Source organism: Diadema setosum, chromosome 6 (genome assembly GCF_964275005.1).
Source record: "Diadema setosum chromosome 6, eeDiaSeto1, whole genome shotgun sequence".
In the NCBI taxonomy this organism is placed as follows: domain Eukaryota; kingdom Metazoa; phylum Echinodermata; class Echinoidea; order Diadematoida; family Diadematidae; genus Diadema; species Diadema setosum.
This window is the reverse complement of record NC_092690.1, coordinates 25026487-25053531: the sequence shown is the minus strand read 5'-3', so window position 1 is coordinate 25053531 and position 27045 is coordinate 25026487. Positions and strand designations below refer to the sequence as shown.

Here is a 27045-nt window from a genome sequence, read left to right as displayed (position 1 = left end):
CCCCCCCCCCCCCATCCCCAAATGATACTATGTTCACATGCACCCTAAATTTTAAGCACAGGTCTTTGCCAGGCATAAATGAATGTGATTTAAATTTACTGACTCTAAAACAATGGCATTTAAAGAAGTAATTTCCATCAGATAGATAATATGCCATGATGTAATTGATAAGTGTGGTGTTACATGAAATAATCTTACAGTTGACGGTTAACAGTATTCGCCTATTGATTTGGGCAAATTACAAAAATCTGTACAGTTACCTGGATACTCTAACTGTATTTTCTTTGTAAGGATATTGTGGTTTCTCTCTCTCTCTCTCTCGTTTTTCTTTGCAGTAAAACCATTTCACCACTCAAAGGTATACATACATGTAATACTTTAAATACAAAACCAAGTGTTTGGTAGTTGATATGTAATTGTAACAGTTACAATCTCAGTTATCACAGGGAGGTGAGACAAAAAGGAGTGGGCACTCTGCCCTCAGGGTTTTCCCTATCACTCAACACAGGATTACAAGGGATCAGTGCCCCAACGAACAAGTAAACGACCTCTTACGTAACGAGGTCAGTCTGATCGTTATCACTGCTCTTTGATGTTCGATCCTCGGGACCGCGGTGATTTGGCCCTCTATCGTTAGGAGTATGGACAGGCCAGTTGACTTGTGTGTGTTCACAAGGACTTGTATGAGGGTTTTACATTCTTTATGCAGGCTCACACAGCATATACTCTTGGGACCTGCTAGTCTAAGAATTCAGCTCTCGATAGATACAAAAATTTTGAAAATCGGCCAAGAAGAAGTTGAGTTTTGACAATGTAACTGTTTAACAATAGCCATTGTTTTGTTCTTGTCTTAATCAAATTACGACGCAATGTCAAGTGTAAATCCTGACTAGCGCTGACGAAATTCACCTGTAGATCAGCAGATGTTGGGGTTTTTCTTTAGTCTGATGTATCACTTCATTGTTCGCTCGTGTTGGTTCTCTTGTCATATTTTTTGGGAAACTTGCGTACATCTGCCAAGACATGTTTTTTCTGGTCCCACTAACATATTTTTGTGAGCAATTTTAGTTCTCCAGGGGGTGAAAACACTATTTGAATGTTTGTTTGTTGTATGCTGGGGATATATTGAGGCAGGAGGGCTCGAATCTACAACAGAGTGGTCATGATGGAGACTACTATAGGACCTAATCTTGGTGAAATAACTTGCCTCCTTGCCTGGTGTATGGTGAAAACATGTGAGAGTTCAGTGAGAGCTGAACTATCTCACATGTCCTGTATCACTGTATGCCTGATAAGATATTCACCATGGCGCTTTTTTTGTCTGTCTCTCTGTTTTTGTTTTATTCTTATTTGAAAGCTGAATGGGTATCTTTATGATGGTTGTTGCTGTTGTGGTTGGTATTTTCTGTGCTAGCTTGGTATTAAAATTATTATCATCATCAGACATCATTATAGGGCCTGTGTTCCACTACTCAGCTGTTCATGTTTCCTTCATATTCTTACAATCAGTATATTATTATTGGTGTTGCTAATCATAATTTGTTTCCATTTCATGTAAAAGTTATTTCACCATATAACATGCAAAGTACATTGTTCCCAAGAAATCTTATAGTACATGGACATGTAAATGCATATAAGTTATAATACTTTAAATACTAGCTGCAAAATTCAAAATGTGACCATGCAACCAGTTCACTGCACATCACAATGCACCAGTGTTGTTTGCAGGCACAGCAATGGGTAATGCACCAGTATACACCACCCACCAGTACCACGTGGAGTAATCTAGGTTCTGGCCAGGGAGGGGTGAGACCCACCAGCCTGTTGACAAGGATTGCGCATGTGCACTGTGCGGCCAAGCGGCAGTAATCTAGTTAGTGGAGTGGTCTCTTGGGGAGTGCGGCTCCGAGGATGGTTCAAAAGACACTAATCCAGTGCCCACTCCTTTTCCTCTCACCTCCCTGGTTATCAGAAGCATTTTAATGTATTATGTAAGCTCATAAAAAAGCTTTGCTGTAGAGAACATTTAATATTCTTTTTAATTTCAGGACTGATTAAAAACAAGCATGCACTTGAATTTCTGCTTTATTAGTTTCCTACATCCTCCATTCATTTTACATGAATTGTAGTGTAACACATTAGAGTTATGAAGAAGGTTCATTGAGAAATTCAGTGTAACAAGTTTTGTTTTCAAAGTATTTGACTGGCACAATTGTTGGGATTTGTGTGCAAATAAATTTAATGCTTTTCATTCTCTCTTAATTCTCTGCGTCATCAATTAGCAAAATCAGCATGTAGGATCTAAGAGGAAATTTGTACAATGTTTTAATTTCGTGTAAGTGGAAGTAATGTGATCTCCTAACTTGTTCTTTGCTGGCAGACCGTACCAACAATGGTGATGAGTTAGTAACCACAACATGGTCTCTACCACAACAAGTCGATGAATTCTCTACTCCAACAAACCCAGTTATTGCTGCTCCTCTTCCAAGATATCCAGTTGATGCTGTTCCTGTTCCAAGACTGCCAGTTGGTGCTGCTCCTGCTCAAACATAACCAGTCAGCGATGCTTTAGCTCCAGCATCGTCATTTGATCCTATTCCAACACAGCCAGCTGGTGCTATTCCTGTTTAAACACACAGCCAGTTGGTGCTGTTCCTGGTGCAACACAGTGAAGTGGTGCTGGTCCTGTTCCTACACACCCAGTTACTGCCATTTCTTGTCTAACATGACCAGGTAAACGTTTTCCCATCATCAATATTAGCTTTATTGATATTTCTAATTGAATGGTTTAAAAATTGCCAGGCATGTTTATTTTCTTTTTTTTTTCCCTTAACTGAACAGAAACATAAAAGTTCAAAAACTTCAGAGAATCATTTAGCTTTACATGTCAACAACAACAATAAAAAAGGTCACCCTCTTAGGCCTTTACATGAAAAGTAGAAATTTATCACTACTCCTATCTCAGTCAAGTCCCATCTTTATTGATTTATAACCACCTTAACCAGTAAAATACTAAATGTCTGAATGAGAATTTTCAAAACTCACTTTTTATGCCTTATGATTTTAGTCAAATAGAAATTGCCTTTTCTTTTCAGCTGTATTCCATATTTATGTTCTTCACTTAGATTGCTGATGTGACTATCCCTCCAAGGTGTTCAGTTGTTGCTATTTCTGCTGTGTCACACCCAGATGGTACTGTTCCTGTCCCACAAAGCCAGTTGGTGCTGCTCTTCCAAGACATCCGGTTGATGCTGTTCCTGATCCAAAACAGCCAGTCGGTGCTGCTCATGCTCAAACACAACCAGCTAGTGCTGCTTTAGCTCCAACATAGTCATTTGATGCTGTATCTATTCCAACACAGCCAGCTCGTGCTGTTCCTGTTCCAACACAGTCAAGTGGTGCTGATCCTGTTCCATCTCACCCAATCAGTGCTATTTCTGGTCTAACATGGCCAGGTGAACCTTTCGCCATCATCACTACTGGTACTAGCCTTATGATATATCTAATTGAATGGTTTAAGAATTGCCAGGCATGCTTAATTTCTTTTTCTTAGCTGAGCAAAAACATAACACATAAAACTTCAGAGAATCATTTAGCATTACATGCCAACAACAACAACAATAACAAAAAAGTCACATTCTTACGTCTTTACATAAAAAATACATTATATCACCACTCATATCTCAATCAAGTCCGAACTTTTATTGCTCTACAACCACCTTTACCAGTAAGATTTTCCATGTCTTTATGAGAAATTTTTGAACTCGCTCTTTATGCTGTATGATTTAAATCAAATAGAAATGACATTTTTTCTTTCCTTTTCTGCTATAGTCCATAATTATTTACTTTAATTCCTCTGTTAACTGATGTGGTTACTGCTCCAAAATGTTCAGTTGGTGCTATTTCTGCTGTATCACACCGAGATGGTGCTGTTCCTGTCCCAACAAAGCCAGTTGGTGGTTTGCCTGGTCCAATAGACCTTGTTAGAGCTCTTCCAGCAGATACATCTGTTATCATACTATATACTCTCTCTTCAAATACTTATTTGGATTGATTTTTTGAATTATCTTCTTAACCTCTGCAATGCACTTGAGGCTGAAATGTTAACAAGGCAGAAAATCATTCTTCCAATAAGTCACCTCTTAAAGGTAGGGGATGCCTTTTACAGACCTCCCAAAATGCAGCAAAACATTAAATATGAACCTCAGGGGACTTGTTTAGGCCACTGCTGAGAAATTTGGAAGTCAACAGTTATCTACAATTTGAATAATGCACAAAACTCAACTACTCAGTAGTTCTGTGTGTCAGCCACACTTAAGCCTTTTCGTTGCAGTCTTCTGTATTTTTTTTAATCTGTAAACAAATCTAAAAGTATAAGAGCTGATGTAATAACATATAGAGTGTGTGGCAAGAATGTATATAGAAATGTTTGTAAGTTTTGATGAACTTTCTTCACAAAATATACATGATGGACACACATGCAGTGCATGGGTCTGCAAAGGTAGCCTAGTAATGTACTGGAATTTACGGTGAGCCCCGAAAAAAATTCAATTCAAAATCTAACGGTCAATAAAAATGTACTAAATGTTACCTTCCACTTTCAATACTTTATGGGAGTTTCTAAAATGATACTCTCTTCAACATACCACTGTAGTTATACAACTCTTCATTTAAGGCATGCAAATGGGATTCCCTACCTTTAAAGAATATTTCCATTAACCTTTCTGTGATTTTTGCACTGCATCAATTAATTTGATTCTCATAGCAGTAACTTATTATGGTATGACAATAACATATCAAAGTTCACCATATCAGAGTTAACATTATAATTCAAGACCAAGATATTTGTTCAATCCCAATTGATATAAGTAGTGTAAATGTTTTTTGTTTTTTTTTTATCACACTTCTGTTACTCTATGGGAACATTACTAGTGAACATGGACATGCCTAAAAAAACTGAAATCCCATATGCAGGTGACATACCTATGACATGGCAGACCTCTCATCCATTCTGAATTTGGAGGAAAAAAGAAATCTGATTTCTGGTCATTCCCAGTTTTGTTTTGTTTTGTTTTTTAGTAGGAAAATCCTATTTTTCGTGATGATTTTACTACACACTCATATGGGAAGTGCTCTTTCTTTCCTACTTTGAACCAAATCATCCCTATGGATTTGAGCTGGCTGATGTAAACGTGAGAATTTGTATTTAACAAATATTGAAAAGGAATTTGCAAAACAGTGATTTGGAATTGAAGAATTCAAGGTATAACCGGGAAACATTATTTTTCCTCCACCGATATTTCAATATTTCAAAGTGAAAAAAAAATATAAAGATGAAAACAGTCTTTCATAAGATTGTGAGTAGTCTAAATTGTCCTGACATATCATAACCAGTAAGATTTTCTTTTTTTCTTTTGTTATCATCACGATTGCCTTAACTTAGTAAGCAAACACATGGTTTCTGTCAATTATCATGAAGTTTTCGTTTTGATATTTCTGTTACCGTGTACAGGTGATAGTAGATATAACGCAGTATGTAACGAGGAGAGAGGTCTTTTGAATTTTTGTCTTTTGTCCTTCTTGGACATCACTTCTTTGACTTTCTTTCATTTATGACCTCTAGGGAGACCAGTATATGTTGTATATTGGTACATGCTACTGTTTCTACTCAATGGTTAATTAAATCCAAATTTCGATGTGGATTCATCAATGCAACAATACCAGTAGAACAAATCAGTAAAACTTTGAAGGAAATGGGATAAGTCATTCAGGTTATGAATTTATGAAGTTTTAGATCTGCTGCCACCTGATGAGAAAACTATACAGATTGTGACAGCCAACTTTGCAACCAATATAAAGAAAATGTAAATAAATTCAATGTTTTTTTTTTTCACTTTTCTAGTATGAAAGAGCACCAGAATTACTGGTAAAACTTTCAGAAAGAAGGGGAATGATATTGCCGTTGACATATGTCAGTAAGATGTTGAGGGAGTATGTGCTTTTCATGGGAAAGGAAATTTTGTGAAATTTTCTTTATGTTTTTTAATACATTGTTTTCCATATTACATAATGGTCTATAGTCTCCTCATCCATTGGTGGTGGCACCAAAACATTAAACAATCGATACTTTTTGTAACAGATTGTCTGATTTTTCCTCAGTTTCAGTCTTTATGGACAGGCAGTGGAAGAAATACGGTACATAATGTATTCCTAATTGAAAATCGATCTAAATTGTTGCAAAAGAAAGAAATCTGTAGTTGAATAATAAATCAATAATTTATCAAACTAGAAAACTATTCAAATTATGCTTCAGGTTTATTTATTTGTATTTGTCTTACTGTGTTCGAAATGACAATTGATTATGTATTTGGTTGTTTACAAGTGAGAACCACGAGTGAATTGGAATGGTGGTAGCTTAATTTGATGCATAACAGCAATAAAAATACGATGTATTGTTTATTTGGTCATATTTTTGTTGGAAGTATAGGCTTCAGAAATTTGGTTTCTCAGTCACCGTGCAGTGATAATTTCTCTTGAATTACATGTACTACTGGTAATGTGTTTGTAACAGTTGTGTGTGTGTATGTGTGTGTGTGTGTGCGTGTGCGTGTGTGCGTGTTTGTGTGCGTGTTTGTGTGTGTGTGTTTGTGTCTTTTATTATGAAGCCAGTTGTGTCACCACTGCAGACATTTTTGCTTTCAACATACACATTGTAGTAAACCTATTATCAGTCTTTTTCTTCCGGTGTATTTGTGTAAAGTTCTGGTGATTGGCATGATTTAACATTGTGAAACAGCGTACCAGATAATGTTCTTCCCATTTCCACTCCATGGTTTTGCGAAAAGACTAAACTTGCTCGTTTTAAATCATCAAAACACACGATACACAAAATTCCATATCTTCAATGCAGCGCGCCGCGCGCGATGCAATTGTTTCTACACAGCGCACACGCGCGCGCAATGTTTATACGGTTTTCCAAAGAGTCGAATCGCGCCTGATTCGACGCTTCCACGTTGCGCGTACTCTAATTTCGTTTTGCCGAAGAGTCGAATCCGCGTATTTTGCCAAAACGATGGCATTCCGAAATAACAGGGTATTTCTAACTCGTCGTCATTGCTTTATTCCTTGTCTAAGTAAACTGTCCATTGTCTCGGTGTTTATTTACGACCATCACTCTCCTACAATGTAAGTTTTGATGCAAAATTTGCCATCGGCGTACCGGTTTCAGACGGTTGAAAGAGTAGCAAACTTCAAACGTGTTTATCTCCGAAATGCGTTTTACACTCCGGCGGGCGGATTCGACGGTTTGTAAAATCGCTGACGAAATGTTACTGGTGCTGGTGGTGTGTGGTGCCTGGTAGTGACTATAGTGTATGGTAATGTGGTAGAGAATGAGAAGTGGATCTGGAAGCCAAAACTGTGAATATCCAGGGAGGTGGGTCTCTTCCCACCTCCCTGGAATATCGCCTATTGGTACATTTGTTTGTTAAATGTTGGCTTGTTTTGTTATTTTTTATTTTTTTTATCCTGGGTGATTTTGGGAAGGAAGTAGCAGCAGCAAGAAAAGAAAAGTAGCCTAGATCTATTTAATTAAAGATCTTTCTTGCTTGTCGGGCGATTTTGGGAGACAAGTGGCAGCAAAAAGCCCCCCCCCCCCCCCATCCTGAAAATTACAAATTGATGTCCCTGTTCCCAAAGTTGGCCCCCACTTTAAAGGTCCTGTTTACCTTTGGGAGCAGTGATTTTAAAAATGTTCAAGATATCACTTTTGATGCATAGGCAGGCAGGTGTAGGTCAGTTGTATCACAAAACATCCTACCATATAAAATTTTTGCAGTAAAGCCTAAAATATAAGGAGATATCACTATTTTTCTCATTAAACCATAACTGTAGACGGTTTAGTCTGGACACATTTAACTATTATTGACATTTTGTATATTTAACAATGCTTTATACATCGATTAGATACTTGTTAAATTTTTACATTGGCTGTTTCTATCCCTAACTCACATTTTAGAGAACTATTTTGAAGCACTACCGGTAATGCTTGGTTTTTATTTCTTCTGCAAATGGTAAATTATGCCTTTAAAATAATGTAGCGTCGCCCATGCAACTAGTATGATGTTTGATCTAGGTACGCAAATTGATAAAAATTGAGTCAAAAGGGGCCTGAGCTTTCGATCCTAGCAGAATCTTTGTCAGAGGCATAAATTTACTTATTGTATGATCGAAAATTGGGGGTTTTACTTGGTGTACAGTATCGAGTAAAACCCCCAATTTTCGGTCGGCCTCCCAAAATCCGGACACTTTTCACTTATCACAAGCCAGCAAATTCTACTGTCACAACACACGCATATCACATCATTTCACATCATTTCACATCATTTCACATACTGGCACACTCGTTCACCACAGGAAAGTGTCTTAGTTACCTCCTAAAATCCATCTCAAATACCAAATTTCGCCGTCAAAAATGCAGAATCAGCGTAACTTTTCCAAAGTGCACACGAATTAGGTCCTGTGTAAAGAATCAGGGTCACCGAAAAAGCGCTAAAAATTGAAAAATTACGCTGTTCTTTTGTGAGATTTTTCACTTGTCATAAGCTCAGAGTGTGATGGTATCCTCAAAAACACAAAAGAAAAAAAAATCTCTGTACATGCCGATGCAGTGAATGAATGTACATGGGCTGAATGCAAGTGCTGAGTCACCAAAATTCGGACACGAACGGGCGCTGCAATGTCCCTGATGCAACTTTTCACCAACAAGGTATGACGTGTGCTCATTTTTCAGCAGCCTTGTATGCGTATTGACATTGAACGTGCATATATAGCGCGTGTCCGAATTTTGGAGAGGCTGTCCGAAAATTTGGGAATTGACAAGGTGATAATATTTGAGGATTTTATGACATTTTATGATGTATTTAACAAAATCAATATTGGGAAATGTAGTTTGATATATCTAGCATACAGTGTTGTAGATATAATTTTGTAGAGTACCGTATTTATTATTGCAAAAAAGCTTTTAATGTCCGAAAATTGGGAGTTTCAAGATACATAGATTCTTGATCCGTATGTTTGATTACTGGCATTTGTTGGTTGACTCTCACTTTCATTTTGTTGCCTCTTCTTGGTACACCAGGTTAGGGCTCGCTGTTTGCTCAGCCCCCCCCCCCCTTTCCCTTGCCGTTGCTATTTCACTCTTTTCCTTTCTTTATCCCTCTGTTGTTCCTTATCTTGTTTGATGTTGCCTCCCTATTCATCCTTATCCTTCAAAGGTTGCCCCCTTGGCCCTAGAACTGGATCTTCACTGACCCTCCTTTGCCTTTTGTCTGTCCACCCTCCTGCTCTTAATCCCCCTCCCTTTACCTGTTGGGCTTCTTGCCCATGACCTCCTACCCTCCCCTTTTGTTTTCTTTGTTCTGTGTCCCTAGCCCTCCCTGACTGTTCTTGTTGTGTGTAGTCCTTGTATGTGATTGCTGTCCCTGCCTGTTGTTTGTCATTTTGCCTCTGACAAAGATTCTGCTAGGATCGAAAGCTCAGGCCCCTTTTGACTCCATTTTAATCCATTGTATGGATCGCCACTATTGGATAGTTTTCAGCAGTCTTTTTACTTTTTGCTACACTTGATTAAAAATTCATAGCATGTGTGGGTGGACCAAGCTAGACACTACTTCAAGGCTCGATTATCACTCTATTAGTCAACTTGTGAAATTATTGCGATATTAAAAATAAACCACTATTAGAAGTGTAATAATGGGGCATTAAATTATCCATACCATAGAGACCTGTCTAAGTATAGAGTAATTTTCCCTGTTTGCGACAGGGTACCTATTTGCAGAAGGGGCAGTTTCATTCATTAATGAAACTGCCCAATCTATGTACAGATGCGAGAGTATACCCTCATTTCCCATACAAAAAGTACACTTGCAAGTAACCTGCTTTTGTTTGAAAGTGGGACTAAGCACATTCAACACCCTCTACAGCTGTTTCATCAATGGATGAAACTGCTCCTGCTGCAAATAGAATAAACAACCCTGTTTGTGGCAGGCCATGTCCAGGATAGCCTATTTTTGGCAGGGGCCATTTCATTCATTGATGAAAAGGCCCAATCAGGTTTCACTTCCTATAACACTTGTGAGTGAAACTCCTGCTTGTGTTCAAGTTGGGACTAAGCACATATGATGTTCATTAGCTATTTTATTGATGAATGAAACTGCCCCTGCTGCAAATAGGTGTCTTGTTACTGTAAGATAACTACATGTACAGGTTCAGGGACGCAGACTGTAAACATGAGTCCTGTACGCTTCAAGTCCCGAGGAAGACTCTGGTTTATTTTCAGGCTGACCTGCCCTCAGCAAAACTCAACATCATGAACATGATCTGCATAAACCTTATTTACATATTTACGTATTTAAATGAACTAAAGAGGACCAGTAGGAGTAACAGAAATGGAAGAGACCGACTAAAATGAAAGAACCCAATTCACTCAGACTACCAATGAAAACAAACCGGATGAAGGTGGCAACAAGCTGGGGTGAGAACTGCAGACATGGAATGTTCAACAAAAGGATCAGTTGTGACAAGAAGCTGAGGTGATAACTGTAAACACGGTTTGAAAGTGGTGGGAACATTGGTGGGAAAGAAATAGAGTACAGAAATGGAGTACAGGTTAATGAGATGTGGGACAGTCTATGAACTAACCAAACTGAGGTACATGACAAACTTTAGACTGGAAAGAAGGAGATCATGGGCTTTGCTGTCTTACATCACCAACAGCGATGATTTGGTCTTTTTTCTCTCAGTATATGAATATTGTACTCAATATTTTTATGCTTTTGATATCAGTCAGATTGCAAAGCTTGCAGAGAAATGAAACCGCTGTGAAATATGTTGTGAAATGTGTCTGATTGACAGGACTTCAGAGGTATGTGAAAGAAGGCAAGGAGCTGGAAAAATGCTCGATGCTGGAGAACCACTGCTACAATTACCAAGGATGCAGAAGAGACATCATCCGCAGCATGACGGCGCTGTCTGCAACCCAGCCAAGCAGCAGGCAGTTGGTGGTGGTGATCCCCTCTCGGGCCACATCCAGGGATCGTTGTGTGCGGAAGGTTCATCCGGTATAACTCCCACTGGGGTCACCGGTCTCGATAGCACTGATGATGACAATGTAAGGTATGCCTACCTGTGCGTGAGCATTACAATTCCCACAAATTGTGGAAACATGTCTTTGATGATAATCGCGCAAAATACACTGGAACCTCCGTACAAAAAGATTGGATATTACAAAATCCTCTGATAACAGGGTGGTATTTTAGGTCCCAGATCTTTATATTCCTTTTGTAGGACCATTTTGTCACTGATTACTTTGTTGTATCCTGTTTGTCTACTCTCCTTTTGTTGTCTGTCTAGACCTTGAATAAATTTGCATTACCGGTAGCTTGCTTTTCACCACTGCCGTGCATTCTGGCGTTAATTAAGTTAAGTTAATGAAATTCAGTCGTCACCCCCATGACCATTGCTTCAGATACCTTCCTTCTTGTTCAGTTTTGTCACCTTCATTCTTTCTCTATTCAGGTGTGTTCACTCATTCCATCTCACTCCTAATTCTTTAAAGGTGCATAGTCTCGGTAGTGTAGAGGGCGCTGTTGATGATACTGCCGATCACCGTTAGCATTGATACGAAGATTGCCGAAGTTGAGCTGTCATCAAGAGTAAAGGGCGTAGGTGTTACTGAGTAACGTTGCCTTCGTTGTCTTCTCTGCGCATCACGCAGTCAGAGCTGTAGTAATGCCAGGGTGCGTGCATATGTGCTTCTTATTATGACATCACAAAAGAAGTTTGCTAATGCTGTCATCCCCCCAGCCAAATCATGAACCGAACTGTGATCGGACCACTGACTACAGTGGATTGGACTTCTTCGGACTCGGGGAAGCGGGCCACAGCGTAAGCGCCAAAGAGGAGTCGATAGCATAGGTCTCTATAGGAAACTTGTGCCGTGCGCCCGCCTACGCATTTGACTAAAACACCGGGACCATGCACCTCTAAGTTGAGCCCAGACAACTCCCATTCTTATGTGATCATCCCCTCCTTGTCTCATGCCCTTCTTTACTTATCGGTTGATTTACTGAATTAGACTGCCCCACTTTATTATAGTCCTCCATTCCTGCTATTTTTATTGTTTCTTTTAGATAGATTTTAATATACATGCATGCAAATACTGCTTATGTGAATGATATTCATTTGGAAGTTTTTGCTAAGGGCAAGTAGCCCCAGAATAAACTCAGAGCCCTAACAGACTTCTCCCTGATCAATTCATCCGTATTTGCGTCTTCTCTAAATTCTGTAGCAAAAAAAGCTCCTGAAAACTGCTTATCCAATAGTGGCGAGCCAATGGAGTAAGTAAGTAAGTAAGTAGTCAAAAGGGGCCTGAGCTTTTGATCCTAGCAGAATCTTTGTCAGAGGCAAAATGATTAACAGGCAGGGACAGCAATCACATATGAAAGGACTTCGCACAACAAGAATGGTCAGCAGGGATGGGCTAGGGACATAGAGCAAAGAAAACAAAAGGGGAGTGTAGGAGGTCATGGGCAAGGAGCCCAACAGGTAAAGGGAGGGGGATTAGAGCGGGAGGGTGGACAGACAAAAGGCAGGGGAGGGTCAAAGTGCAAAATGGAATCTTCCGTCTGCATGCTGTGCTTTGAAATGTTAATACAGTGTACTGTACCTTTTTTCTTTCCCAACCCCATAAAGCTGTGCTGAGTTTCGCTGCCACGTGGTCGGCTGCGAACAGTCCTTCAGCTGCACGCGGGACTACGAGGAACACTACGGCGTGTGCCACCGCTTCGTCTGCCGCTACTGCCGACGCTTCTATCCCACTGACCGCCTCCTGGGGATCCACCTCGAGGAGAGCCACGACTCACTCTTCTCACTTCTTGCTGCCAAGCAGCCGATGGTAAGGTGCAGAGACGCGTCAGGGCAGTTACCCACCCACAAAAATTCATTTTGCATGAAAATTACAAAGTCCATTGACTTGATGGTGACATGTGTTAAGGGAAGTAATTATTCCCAGGCTGCTTTCTGAAGGCAGTTAGTCAAGTGCTCTTTTATTATGCTAGAAAAATGAAAGCATGTTGAATTTTCGTTATATTTTCTTTATATTGTTGTCCACACATGATGTCATTTTAAACTCAAGTAGTTTCCTTGTCCAGTGGTTTCAACACCAAAACTTTAAAAATTCATAACTTTTGCATCGATTGTCTGATTTTCCTCAAACTTTCACTGATGTGTTCTACTAATGTTGCTGCTTCCATCAATCCACATTGCTCTTTTGGTTCTGGTTTCCTTTAAAAGAGGAGGGGATGACAGAGGGGTAATATTCCCCCCCCCCCCCCACAGTGTTTTAGCTCTCACAATTTGACATTTTCTTCCAGGATAATGGATTGATTTGGTCTGGATAGCAGCAATTGTAGAATGTAATTTTTATTTGTACATGTGTATTTTATGCTGTGCTTCATGTTAATTAATCTCAATCTCTTTTTTTGATTAGTTTCGCTGTCTGGAGGAGAGCTGTGGCGAAAGCTTCATGGAGGCGGGGCAAAGGAGAGAACATCTCATGCATTGCCATGGTTACCATGCAAACTTCCAGTTTGACAGAAGGTGATTTACTTCTTTTGTGAAGATATATTTGATAGCACTGATAGCTTATGTCTCCTTTGTTGGATACAATAGCATTGAATTTAACTCTGTATGTGCCACGTTTGCACGACTCAGTCGACGGCGTGCCAAGTTCGCATATTCTCTGCTCATATGCACAACTTTCCTAAACTGATTTATAAATCACCAAATGCCACAGTGCAACGAAAGCACTTTTTCATGATTCTATTCATGTCACATGTAGCTTGCATTTTATGTGGTGAATGACTATCAAGTGGTAATCCCTACTGGATATGTGAGTAAATTCAAAGTTTCTGTCACTGTTTTGTATGCAGAAATCATGCCTCTACAATAACGAAGCTGCTGGGCATTTGAAAGGAAAAAAAAAAACAAAACAAAACAATCATAGATTTGTCATGCAATTTACATCAAAGCAAAGCATGGCATTTTCTCCACAACTATGCTCATTAGATGTCCTGGGTAACACAAATCTATAAAATTTACATAGATTTGACAAACAATCTTTTCCCAAAGCATGACTATGTTGCTGTCTCAGAATAATGTGGCACGCAGGGGGTTTACACCATGGCACATAAAGAGTCAACATCAAGATTGTACCTACACAGAGATTTTGAAAAAATAGACTTGAATGAGACTACCAAGAAGTATAATCAATTACTAACAAATATATACAAATACAAGTGTATGTACAATATTCAAATTTGAATGATATGCCTCTTATCCACAAGAACAACACCAAAGCAATTATGTGTGAAATTGAGTTAAAGGGTGTGTACAGTTCTGGTCGAGGTGAAGATTTAGCTTTTAACGTTTTGTGAGATATTCAGAAAACACTCTATGAGATGTCAAAGAGCATGCGGTTCTAAGGGGTATCAAAAGTTTATTCGATGAAAATCGGCTTTGAAATGGCTGAGATATCCAAAAACAAGGTGAAACAAAGAGATACGAATAAAGTTGGGGCATGTCGCCTTTTATTATTAGCACTTTTTTGGATATCTCAGCCATTTGAAAACCAATTTTCATCAAATAAACGTTGAATCCTTTTTAAAATTACATGCTCTTTTATATTTCACAAGAGGCTTTTCATTATCTCACTTAGGAATGTTCAAAACATGAATCCCCATCTCAACCAGTACTGTACAGTCCCTTTAACTGTTGCCTTTTTTACCTCCTTCAGACAAGGCAAGAGGTCTGTGGATCAGACTGGGGGCCGCGAAGAGAGCAGGGAGGTTGCCATGACGACCGAAAGGAGGAAATTAATGGATCATAGGGGAGATCAAAGGTGGGCAGATGTTCCTGTGGTGTAATGTTTTATTTCCTTGAGGAAAAACTAACATGCTAATGAAGACTGTTTAAAGCCACTATTTACCATTTGCAGATGAATAAAAAAGCTTTAATTTACGTCGATGTTAGGCAATTTGTCAATCAGTTGCAAAAAAGCTTTAGTGTCTCAAAATATTTCTGAAACGTGAGTTAGGGATAGAGACCACCATTGTAAAAAAGTTAATCAGTGTAATGAATGTTAATTGTTTGTGAGATATACAAAATGAAAAAAAGAGTTTTATTAAAACCATTTCTAGAATAAGTCATTTACATTTATGATTTATTGAGAAATTGAGTGATATCTCCTTATATTTATAGCGTTATTGCAAATTTTTTATATAGTGAGATGTTGTGTGATACAGCTGCCCTATACTAATGCATCAAATGTGATAGCTCAAAAATATTTTAATTACTGCTGTCCATGGTAAATGATGGCTTAAAAGAGTATGAACGTTGCATGGACAACTTCATTTGTTTAGTTGGTTGATGTAGTAGGCCTATTCATTATCGCTCAATTGAGTAGGTCCGAATGAAATCTTTTGGATCATTTATTTATGTCAAATGAATTAAGTTTGTCTGTTTGGTCAATTGGTTACAAGGTTGGTCTGGTTCAACGTCCATCTTTGCTGTTCACTTTCTGTGCACATCTAGGAGAGCCCCTGACACCATTTCATTTGGTATTGGAGAAGCAGCCCTCTTCCATGATCCAGAGATGGATTGGGATGCTACTTGAGACATCTTTGCTGCCTTCTTTCATGGGTAAGATGAAAGGCATTATTTACCATTTGCAGGTGAAACAAAAACCCAGCTTTCATGCCTCAAAATAGTTCTAAAATGTGAGTTAGGGACAGAAAAAAACAGTGTAAAAGGTTAATCAGTATAATCAATGGTAAGTATTATTAAATATACAAAATGTGAACAATAGTTATAATAAAATTGTTTTTAGATGAAACTGTCTACAGTTATGGTTTAGTGAAAAAAGTAGTGATATCTCCCTAGATTTTAGGTTTTATTGCAAAATATTTGCATGGTAGCATGTCTTGTGAGGCAACTGACCCACACATATGCATCAAATGTGATAACTGAAACTTTTTTTAAAATCACTGCTCCCAATGGTAGACAGTAGCTTTAAAAGAAACATGGTACAAGAATAAAGACATAATTGTGCCTCTAAACACTGACTAGATCACGTGAGTTACAACTGTATGGGCTTCACAGCAGACCCCTTTTCCAACATTAGAGGAAATGTATAAATACTTGCCGCCAGGTGTGCCTACGAGGGAAGCAAGAACAGTATACTGGCTGACTGTACTTAGATGGGGATTGCCTGTAGGCAGTGTTAGTTATCTCAGAGATATTTTCCCGTGTGATATGTTAATTTGTTCCATTTGATGTATTCCGTTTGCAGCCCTCACATGACCAATTCAAATCTGCCATCCAAGGCTTTGTGCTTGGCAAGAGAGGGATAACTCTACATGTAAGAATCATTTTTATATTGTTGTTCACTTCCCCGCCCCCTTCTCCAAACCTTTTTTTTTTTTTCAGTAATCTTTATATGATTTCTATAATTTTACATAACAAAACATTCATCTTGAATGTATACAATGATATTCAACCAACAATGATTAATCAAACAAAAATCAAATCAATTTATGTATTCAACCAACAATGATCAATAAACAAAAATTAAATCAATTTATAACCCAAGAATCATAACATATATCTTAACTTTTTATATCAAATACACACACACACACAGTCACACACCCACACCCACAAATGCCTTGATAATTTCAAGCACAATAAATGGAAGAACAAAACAAAACAAAAATTTAAAAATGGAAAATTGAGAAAAAGCAATAAAAACTTTAAAATGGAATTTATGTCGTTTTCTCTTTCTTTTCCAACTTTTATCTTGATTCGTGTCTGTGACTAGAGGACCTGTCTAGAGCATGAAATGGTCAGTGATGGTCAAAAGGAAGAAGAATCTGCTGACCTCACCCACAGGACACCAAGGAAGATAACAACCTGCCAGCTAGACTGATAGCTCCCTGGTTTGGTGGATGTCATCCCGAGGAGAAGGCTGTGTGAGTCAACATCAGGATGCAGAGATGTCAACTGTTATTTTTTGCAAGACCAGTACTTTGTTCTGTTCTTTTTATGCCTCCGCCACGAAGTGGTGCCGGAGGCATTATGTTTTCGGGTTGTCCGTACGTCCGTACGTCCGTCCGTCCGCTTTCGTTTACGCGATAACTTGAGTAATATTTACTGGAATTTTACCAAACTTGGTTCAAGTATGAAGTATGATGGGGCAATTATTTGATTAGATTTTGGGTGAAATCGGCGGAAGGTCAAAGGTCAAAGGTCAAGGTCAAATCATGAAATTGTATCCGTTTACGCGATAACTCAAGACTGGATGGAGCAAATTTCACCAAACTTTGTTGGAGGATGATGTATGATGGGACAATTACTTGATTAGTTTTTCAGTGAAATCGGACAGAGGTCATAGGTCAAAGATCAAGGTCAAATCCTAAAATTTATCTGTTTACGTGATAACTCAAAACTGGATGAAGCAGCTTTCACCAAACTTGGTCCAAGGATGATGTATGATGGGACAATTAGTTGAGTAGATTTTAGTGACATTGGTAAGAGGTCAAAGGTCAAAAGGTCAAGGTCAAATGCTACAAATGTTGCAATTTCCCCCATATCTATGCAATGCCCGAAGGTATTTTCTTGAAACTTGGTGTGGACATGTACTACTGCGTAAAGATTCTCCAGAGAGAGTTTCATGTCAGAAGGTCAAAGGTTAGGTGAAAATGTTGCAATATTACTTTTCTCTCAAATGCTTCAATGTATCTTCGTGGAAATTGGTACATATGCATGTACTGTCTGGCAGGGATTATCTAGGGAATTTAGGGGTCATGGGTCAATAGTCAGGGGTCAAAGGTCAAGGTCAACTCCTCAAAATTTTACTATTTCCCTCATATACTAGTATATGCAATGCTTGCATTATTAGTTTCAAACTTAATACATGCATTACCTAATGGAGATTCTCCGGGAAATTTCCAGCCAGAAGGTCAAAGGTTAAGGGTCAAAGGCCAGGTTTCAATGCCCCCCCCCCCCCCAAAAAAAAAAATCTATTTTGTACCGTCATCACGCTCTTTCTTCGTACCGTGGAAATTACTCATTGCATAAACTTTCCCAAAATTCCCCAAATATGTGTACCTGCACTCTTAGAAAATTATAGCAAACCCAGTTCAAGACATTTCTGACAAACCTGTCATTTCAATATTTTGCCAGTTATGTGAAACTGTCATGGATCACATATTGTGAAGACATTGTACTATATGCCTATTGGGAGAATCATGCATTATGGCGGAGGCATCAGTCGCCATAGCGACATTTCTAGTTTCTTTTATTTTTAGGCTAAAAATGCTGCAGGCTTCAATGGAAAATACAACTGTTTTCCCAACTATTATATTCCTACACATGTCTTGTTGTGCAGGAAAGGTGAAACTAAAATAATGTATTTTCAATAAAGAAAAAAAAATTAAAAAATGCCTTTTCGGCTCTCAAATACTGCAATATTGTTTGCAAGGTTGGCACTCCCAAAGGTGTAGTGCTGACACACAGACAATCTGGGGGGCATTTCATGAAGCATTTTCTCAGATTTTTTTTTTTTGAATTTTTTTTTTCTGACAAACTTAAAGCTGCTGAAATCCTTGCATCTGATTGGCCGAGAGCAAATTTGTCCAACATGTTTGTCTGACAAAAGTGCTTCATGAAATGCCCCCAAGGTGTGTGTAAGCCTGTTCAGGGCACAGAGTGTGATAAAGTAATAAATAATCACTGTTTTGATAGATGTATTCTTGACTACTCATGGTGAGTAGTGCAGGGTATGTACACATTCTTTGGAGAGAAAACTCCAACACCAGCTGTGCCCTGTTGCATAAAACCCTTACCGCTGGACTTACCGCTCCTTTCTAGCGGTAAGTCTTCAAATTAGCGGTAAAGCGTATAATCCTTGATGCTGATTGGCTGTGATGCCTAATTTTGACAGTAGTTACCATTGAAATTCAACGGTACGTTTTATGCAACGGGCCACAGGACTCTGCAATACTTTGAAAACTTTTATTTTTACTTATATAGATGCATTTAGTTAGTTATTTATTTATATATATATATATATTTTTTTTTTTACAGTAGTGTCATGCTGGCAACATCAGGTAGAAGCAAGCCAATCTGTGTGTGTGTTGTAAAGTGTATTATGAGGTAGTAATTGCTATGGAGAGAGCACACAAATTCTTATGGCTCTTCCAGGTTTTTTGTTGTCCCCGCCGAACGAGTTCGAGCAGGGGACTATGAAACGGGCTCCGTACGTGTGTGTGTCTGTGCGTCCGTGCGTCCGTGCGTCCGTGCGTCCGTCCGTGCGTCCGTGTGTGATCAAAATGTTCAATTTGCTACTTCTCTGTCATTTATGAGCCAATTTTGATTCTGTTTGCTTTATATGATAGCACTACATGGGAGCTTTAAAACTTCTACACAGAATTTCAGTTGTGACCTTTGACCTTGACCTTTGACCTATATTGTACATTTTGCTACAAAATGCTACTCCTTCGCCATTTCTTACCCGATTTCGATTCCGTTTGCTTTATGTGATGGCACTAGGTGAGGGCTTCAAAACTTCTACACAGAATTTTGACCTTTGACTTCTTTGACCTTTGACCTTGATTTTTGACCTATATTGTACATTTTGCTACAAAATGCTACTCCTTCGCCATTTCTAACCCAATTTCGATTCCATTTGCTTTGATGGCACTAGGTGAGGGCTTCAAAACTTCTACACAGAATTTTGACCTTTGACTTCTTTGACCTTTGACCTTGATTTTTTACCTATATTGCACATTTTGTTACAAAATGCTACTTCCGGCGGGGACATATATTACGCACCGCGTAATTTCTACTTTTCCTTGTTTTTTTTTTTTTTATTCTTTCTCAGTGTAACGAAATATGTAAAGAGTTCGTTCGCAAAAACCGATTAATCCATTTTCTTCACATTTTTCAGAGCGAGATTTGCTTCTAAAACTATGTTGCCGTAGCATGCAAATGATGTAATGATCAGTCATGAATTTCAGTTCGTATTTAATAGATTGTTTAACTTTCAGACTCAACACCAGGAGGGAAATGTGAAATTTTGTACTTTTCAGTATGTTTTTTCATCAAACCTCAAAGTTCGCTACTTAAATGTTGTAAAAACTGACAAGTCCATTGCAAATCTTGCAAGTAAAACTACTTCCTCAGTTCTGTAGCAGTGCTTGCAAAGTTTGGTACACACATTAATCTTAGGATTGATGGGTGTAAGACACACTTTTTACATGTGTTGGAAATTGCACTGCATTCTAAAGACATATAATGACACTAAATCAGTGCAAAATATTGGGAATTGAACTACTTTTGCATTTTTTTTTTTTTGAGCAATGATCAAGAAATTCGACACACATTAGCCTGAGAGTGAAGATGTGCAAGACACATTATCTTATGTGATCATACATTGGCTTGGCAGGCAGCAAGAACAGTGTGTTCGAGTCTCCTTTTTTTATTACCTCCGCCAAGGGAGGAGGTTATGTTTTCATTACCGTTGGTTTGTTTGTTAGTTAGTTTGTTTGTTTGTCCATGTGCAAAATAACTTAAAAAGTTGTGCACGGATTTGACTGAAACTTGCAGGAAAGATTAAGAATGACACAAGGAACAAATGATTAAATTTTGGTAGTGATCCGGAAATTTTTATGGGTTTTATGATGGTTTTTCGATATTTTGCCACATAGGGTAAATGAACTTGGGAGTTTAAGCTGCGCATTTTTGAAGTTTTCATGCACGCACTAATTTTGCGTGCTCTAGTTTCTGCTGGGGCGAGGCGCGCCTCACATCTGAGGGTTTATGACGTAACAAAGGCTTCTATATTGGGAAATCGGGCAATTTTTCAGTGGGTGGAAATCGCTGATCTCTACGGAAGAGCAAGATCATCGGTGGAAAGTAATTGGTTGGCGGAGGTCTGCGCTCTTGGAGTGCTTCTTTAGTTTTCTTTATTTTTTTATGTAATTCATATTTCAGAAGTAAATTCTAATGTTTTAAAAGTCAATGAGTTACCTGCGGCAAGCGCTATCATTGTTGTACATTGTACACAGACCCCATGCTCAGACCATTTTTCTACTGCAGATTTTCTGAGTGGCTTCAACTCTTTGAAAGACATTTCTTCCTCGGCGATGTAGAATGCTGTGGTGAAGAGTTTCTCCACCTGTGCCATTTCCTAGGCCTCCAGTCTCCTGATGCAACTGGGGATCGTCGAGGGTCGCTTGCGTGATTCAACTAGTATAGCTGCTTTCGAGTGGGAGAGGAAGTTCTGTTGCCTTCAACCTTGTGTGCATTCTCTTCCACCACAGTTGGCTCTGGATCACACAATCCTGGGATCCTCTGATAGAAATGGTAAGGGATATGGATCCCAGCTGCCTCGCATCAAATGTGCGTGCTGCCGTGTAAAAAGAGAGCGCAGGGTGTTGTTCAACATACTTATCTTCTTATGGGCTCCTTTGAAGACAGATGTGAAGGTTTTCACAATCTTGTCTCTGTCCCCCTTTGACCTCTTGTCCTTACTATTCTCAGTCTACACTGTAATTACATATATAATATCAAATGGGCTTGGAACGTTTTCTAATTTCAAGGGGGGGGGGGGGGATCACTAACCCTTGAACACCCCCCTCAACGGTTCGCAGCCCCCCCGTCCCAAGAGCCCCTTTAATATCTGGTCTGTGATTTATGTACATGCACAGCTGTACATAACTCTGAACTGAACATTGCACTGTGACACCTCAACAACATTTTCTATTCATGAATCGGTAATTAATTCAAACACCTCCATGTTTCAAATGCTTTGTTGATCACAGAATTCAAGATTGGGTTCATGTTTCCTAGTTTCATAAAAAATGAAAAAAATTCAACAAATCTAAACCTCTTTTTTAGTACTTTACTTCCTCATATTCATAAATACAGTGTTACTTTCGCGACGTGAAATTTTCGTGAATTGGAGCCAACGGTCTTTTTCGCAGCATGAAACTTCCGCAAATTGCCACTGAAATTAAATGCATTGTTTAGAATCGCACGCATTTTGCTTTTGCGAATATTAGCTCCTCACAAAATTTGAGAAAGTTCCATGCCCACAAAATTTTCTGCAAAATGAAATTCAGCATTTATACCATGAAAATAAAAATTTTACAGATGGCTCCTACTCAGATATCAAAGAGTAGGTCCTGAGCGGTCATCTCTCCAAATTTGGTGCTTTTATCCGCCGTGTAACGGTAATCTCAAAATTTGACGTTAAGCGACCTGACTAATTTGGGAGGATATTTTTCAAGCCATCTCCTTCATCGAACGAAATAGAAGAATCAATTGTAGATCTGGGGGGCATTTCATGAAGCATTTTGTCCGACAACTTGTCGGACAAATTTGCTCTCAGCCAATCAAATGCAAGGATTTCAGTAGCTTTTAACATTTTGTCAGACGAAATATCTGACAAAATGCTTCATGAAATGCCCCCCAGGTATCCCATACATTTTGATTAGAGCGACTGCCTGGGAGCATGGTTGCGAGTGGCTGCTGATCTTCAGAATCGGAGTCATAATCCACATTGTCAGTAACTGCTCCAGCCCCAAAGTGCCTTAGTTGGGCAAGCGGTATTTCAATGTCTCTGTCATCGTCATTAGTGTCCATTTCCTCCAAATCACTTCTATCACTTCCCTCATCAGCAGCACAAGTATCATGTTGATGAGCAAAAGTCTGCCAAGGAATATCATCACCACTGTTTATTTATTTATTTATTTATTTATTTCACATATTTATTTATTAATTTATTTCACATATTTTGAAAGGGTTGCTTGCTCAGCAAGGTCTGGTTTTCAGCAAGGCCCTTTTTAAAAACAACACATAAAATGTACGATACAGAACATTAAAATACGCAAAATTGCATGAATAATATACACATTTAGTTGTAAAATGTTACAGAATATATAAATCATTAAACAAAAATTAAAACTGAATACAACAATTCAATGGACATTATTAGACATCATAGATGAACTGTAAAATCAGTAATATATATACATATTTATGTAACTGCAATAAAATAACACAATTTCAATTCAATAAAAAAAAACAAGTGAAATTACAAATCTGCCAATCCTATGGTAATGTACTGAAGAGTTATGATTATGTAGATGTTGTTTGTGTATGTGTGCATTGTATGTGTGTGTTTGTGTGTGTATGCGTGTATATAGGTTTGTAAGTACGATGAGTGTTTGAGTATGTAGGTGCATTGAGCGGCAAGAGCAAAAAAAAAAAGGCAGCATTATACAAGTACAAAATAAAATGCAACGTAAAGGACATGACTGTGACGAGATTGTTACACTGAACTGGGGTACATACAGTTGTTTAGTTTGACATTACAGTAGAGATGTAACATGACCCAACTCACTCTTAAATATGGAAAGCGAATTTGCATTTCGACATTCATCAGGAAGAGAGTTCCATAGTTCTCCTCTGATAGTAATGAAGGTTTTTTGATAAAAATTTGTTTTACTCAGCGGCTTCCTTAATAACTTTCTGTTTCAATTGCGGGTTATCCGCAAAGATACATTGTCGTTAAAGCAGAACCTTTAATTCACACAATATTGATGGAGCAATGCTATTCACACATTTGTACGTCATGATGGCGATATTTTTCTTAAATAGTGTTTTGAGTGTACACCACCCGAGGTTTTGTAAGACTTGATCAGATGGGGTATCCCAAGCATATCCACTAATCATATAACCAGCACGTTTATGCAATTTGTTTATAGTAGTATGATTAAATTCGGATCTTAAAGACCAAAGAGTTGAGCAGTACATTGCATGGGGTAGAACAAACCCCCAGTATAATCTGCTTAATTGGTTCGGGGTAAATAAATGCTTTATTCGTCTAATCACGCCGAGCTTTTGTTGCATAACTTTCACAGTAGCATTAACGTGGTGTTTAATGCTCAACGTTTCGTCAATAACAACACCAAGACATTTGCTTTGTTCTACACAATCCAATTCTATATTATCTATTCTAACTTTCAATTTCTTCCTTTGTAACGTATTTAATCTTTGCCAGGAACCTACTAACATTACCTTTGTTTTTTGCGATTTTCAATACTAACTCGTTTTTTCTCGGATTCCAAAATCAAACCGAAGACAATCAAGGAGGGTCTGCAATCACCAGCTTTCCAGATGTGTTGTCCTTATAGCACAGCCTATCTGGATACGTGAAAAATGGTCGTCTTCCTTCCTCCCTCCAGCGATGAAACTGAGGCATCTTCTTCTTCCTTAGGTCCAGAACGTGCTTAGATAAGTCCTCCGCAATGAAGAGTTTTGAGTTGTGGTACAACTTGCACTCTTTCATTTTGCTGATACATGCTTTACGGACACGTTCTTGTTGCAACGAAGGTTGCAAAGCCAGTATGTATCATTCTTGGCTTTCCATTCTGTTTGTAGTTGTGCAACGAGCTCGGTGTACGGTGGCATCTTTCGATAGCTTTCAAGTCCTCAGACTCCACCCCAACAAATCCAAGAAATCCAAGACAACCTTGCGACAGTCCTCCTTTCCACCCTCACTCTCAGGTATTCCAAATATGACCAAATTCTTCCTTCTATTCCGGTTCTCAAGATCATCCAGCTTAAGCTTAAGCAACTCATTGTCCTTTTTCACGACGTCGACCTCTTTGCAGACTTTTTCAACTTCAAAATCCAAATTTTGGATTCTTTCCTCCTGTTCTTGGATCTTCCTTGTGAGTTTCTCAAACAAGCTTTCAATTTTTGAGTCCAATCTGCCTTCAAAATCTCTGAACCACTGAGGAGGAGAGTCCGTTAGAGCTTCCGAAAACAACAGCCTCTTCACTGTGGTGGGCGCAGCCATGTTGTTAGTATCGACGTGACCTTCGACCTCCGGTAAATCTTGTTGTGTCTTGCCCGAATGGTCCATAGGCTTGTGTGTGCTACTGTTGTTACTGTTGGGCGAATCACAGCTCAGTTTAAGCTTTTTGACCTCAGGCGAAAACTTAGAATCGGTACTCACATGTGTACGGCTATTCTTTGAATGATCCATTTGTCCGTTTCAAAACCATCTATAAATGTTTAGGTCCACATCTGTAGTATTTGGATTATACACCGTTCTCACACAGCTGGATTTTGGCCTCAAAAGGAGAGCTGAAAAATGTGCTACATTGTGTCACTACCCTTGCAGGCCGCCCCCGCTTTAAGCTTTCTTAACAGACTACTATGATTTACAGAATCGAATGCTTTCTGCATATCTATAAATGATAATCCACACAGTTTACCCTTGTCAACTTCAGCGGCCCAGTCATCGACCATACACAATAGGGCGCTTTCGCATGAGTGTGCAGGGCGGAACCCAAATTGCTTCTCGCTGAAGTAAGCAGTATCCGATAAGTAGGAATAAAGGTGCTTCTGGACACATTTCTCCAACATCTTGGAAACAATAGAGAGCAGTGATATGGGCCGGTAGTTCTCAACATTAGAACGATCACCAGCTGTGAAAATAGGACAAATCTTCGCCATCCGCCATGCTTTTGGCAGAACGCCCATTCTCAATGAGAGATTAAAAATAAATACAAGACTTTCAAGTACATTGGTGATGTTTTTGATTAATTTCAGAATCTTTATCGATATATCATCGGGGCCAGTGGCCTTCTGTACAGATAATCCATCAATTTCTCTGGCTGCAAATTCAAGTGTCACACTGTCCAAAGATGAGCTTGCCATTGCACTGTACTGCTTACACAAAAATGTATGTATTGGACTGAGCAGCACTGACGCTGGTGATCGTAAAACCACCAGGCTGAAAACCCCAAGAAACTTGCAAATATTTGGAATCAATAACAAAAATTAATGTCAGAATCTTTTTTCAGGAGGATTGATGGGTTCAGAAATATCTGAATTTGCGACTGATGATGAAATATGCCGTTGTGCATTTTTTCTCCGCATGCCTTTAATTGATTCAATACTACGATGCGGCAATATCTTATGGATAACTTGGTTAATATTATGGATCAAGTTTCGATGTTGGCGAGCTATAGCAAACTTTCAGAACAGGAGAACACAGGTTGAGCTTGGTGTCACTTCTTGTTGTGTACCCAGTCAAGCTTGATTGGTGAACATCAAAAACATTCCTGTTATAGAAGACTCTTATGAAAGAACTTTTGAAAGCTAGGTGAATATTGGGCCAATCTCATTGGCCCTGTCATTTCACGGACACACATAGTGTACATAGCTAAGGTCAACCATTTCCAGCTACCCAGTTAAAGACTTTTTGTGGGTGCACTGTACTGGATGGAGTATTCTGGGTCTGCCACACCACTTGTATGCCAGAATTTCAAAATGCCAGTTGGAAATGCTTGCATTACATGTACTTTTCTGATACCTAGTATAGGAATAACGTATTTCCATGGTAGTGCTTCTTCAATTGTGTTCCTGATTTCATGTTCTGAAACATGTTTTACAGTAACCCTGTGCATGATTGTGGCAGTCAGGTTGGCAAAGTCATGTAAGCTCGGGACAACTGAGGCATTGCTCATGACATTACATCAAACAAGTGACTGGCAGCACCACCTATGCCATCAACTAACCCTGAGATGTGGCAAAATATGGCCATTCCTATGTGGTGTTGTGTTCTTGTGCTATCAAGGTCAAGAGAAGTTTTGCAATGAACTTGTTTTTGAATTCAGATGATGGCTCATCTGTGAAAAATGTGACTTCACTGGGTGCTTTTCTGGCAAGATATCGCACAAAATGTGTACACAGAATCCTTTCCCTTGTTATTAGTGTTCGATACAAGCAAATGCGACTAACACTGGCCATTCTGGAAGATAGCAGCAGTGAACAAAGTGACTGAGTCATGTGACCACAGAGCACTCTGGACTCTATTCTGATACTCACAGGAGTAAGACATTGCAAAAT

At 38.9% G+C, this 27045-nt stretch overlaps 2 protein-coding genes across 2 annotated transcripts in view; one reads left to right on the top strand and one right to left on the bottom strand.

Annotated features, from left to right (window-relative positions):
* Positions 1-27045, bottom strand: part of LOC140229476 (ubiquitin-ribosomal protein eL40 fusion protein) — a 336799-nt gene that overhangs the window by 260698 nt on the left and 49056 nt on the right. The window lies entirely within an intron of this gene.
* Positions 10955-15733, top strand: LOC140229659 (zinc finger protein 511-like). Its single transcript, XM_072309902.1, has 5 exons — positions 10955-11175; positions 12754-12955; positions 13550-13659; positions 14855-14959; positions 15652-15733. The coding sequence occupies exons 1-5, from the start codon at positions 10955-10957 to the stop codon at positions 15731-15733; spliced, it is 720 nt and encodes a 239-aa protein (XP_072166003.1).

Bases quoted from the DNA above. Each gene is read 5' to 3' on its own strand.
- LOC140229659 (XM_072309902.1), top strand. From the start codon at position 10,955: ATGCTCGATGCTGGAGAACCACTGCTACAATTACCAAGGATGCAGAAG. The intron at 12,956-13,549 runs GTAAGGTGCAGA...TTTTTTGATTAG, and splicing joins TTGCTGCCAAGCAGCCGATG to TTTCGCTGTCTGGAGGAGAG. The intron at 14,960-15,651 runs GTGGGCAGATGT...GTGCACATCTAG, and splicing joins GATCATAGGGGAGATCAAAG to GAGAGCCCCTGACACCATTT.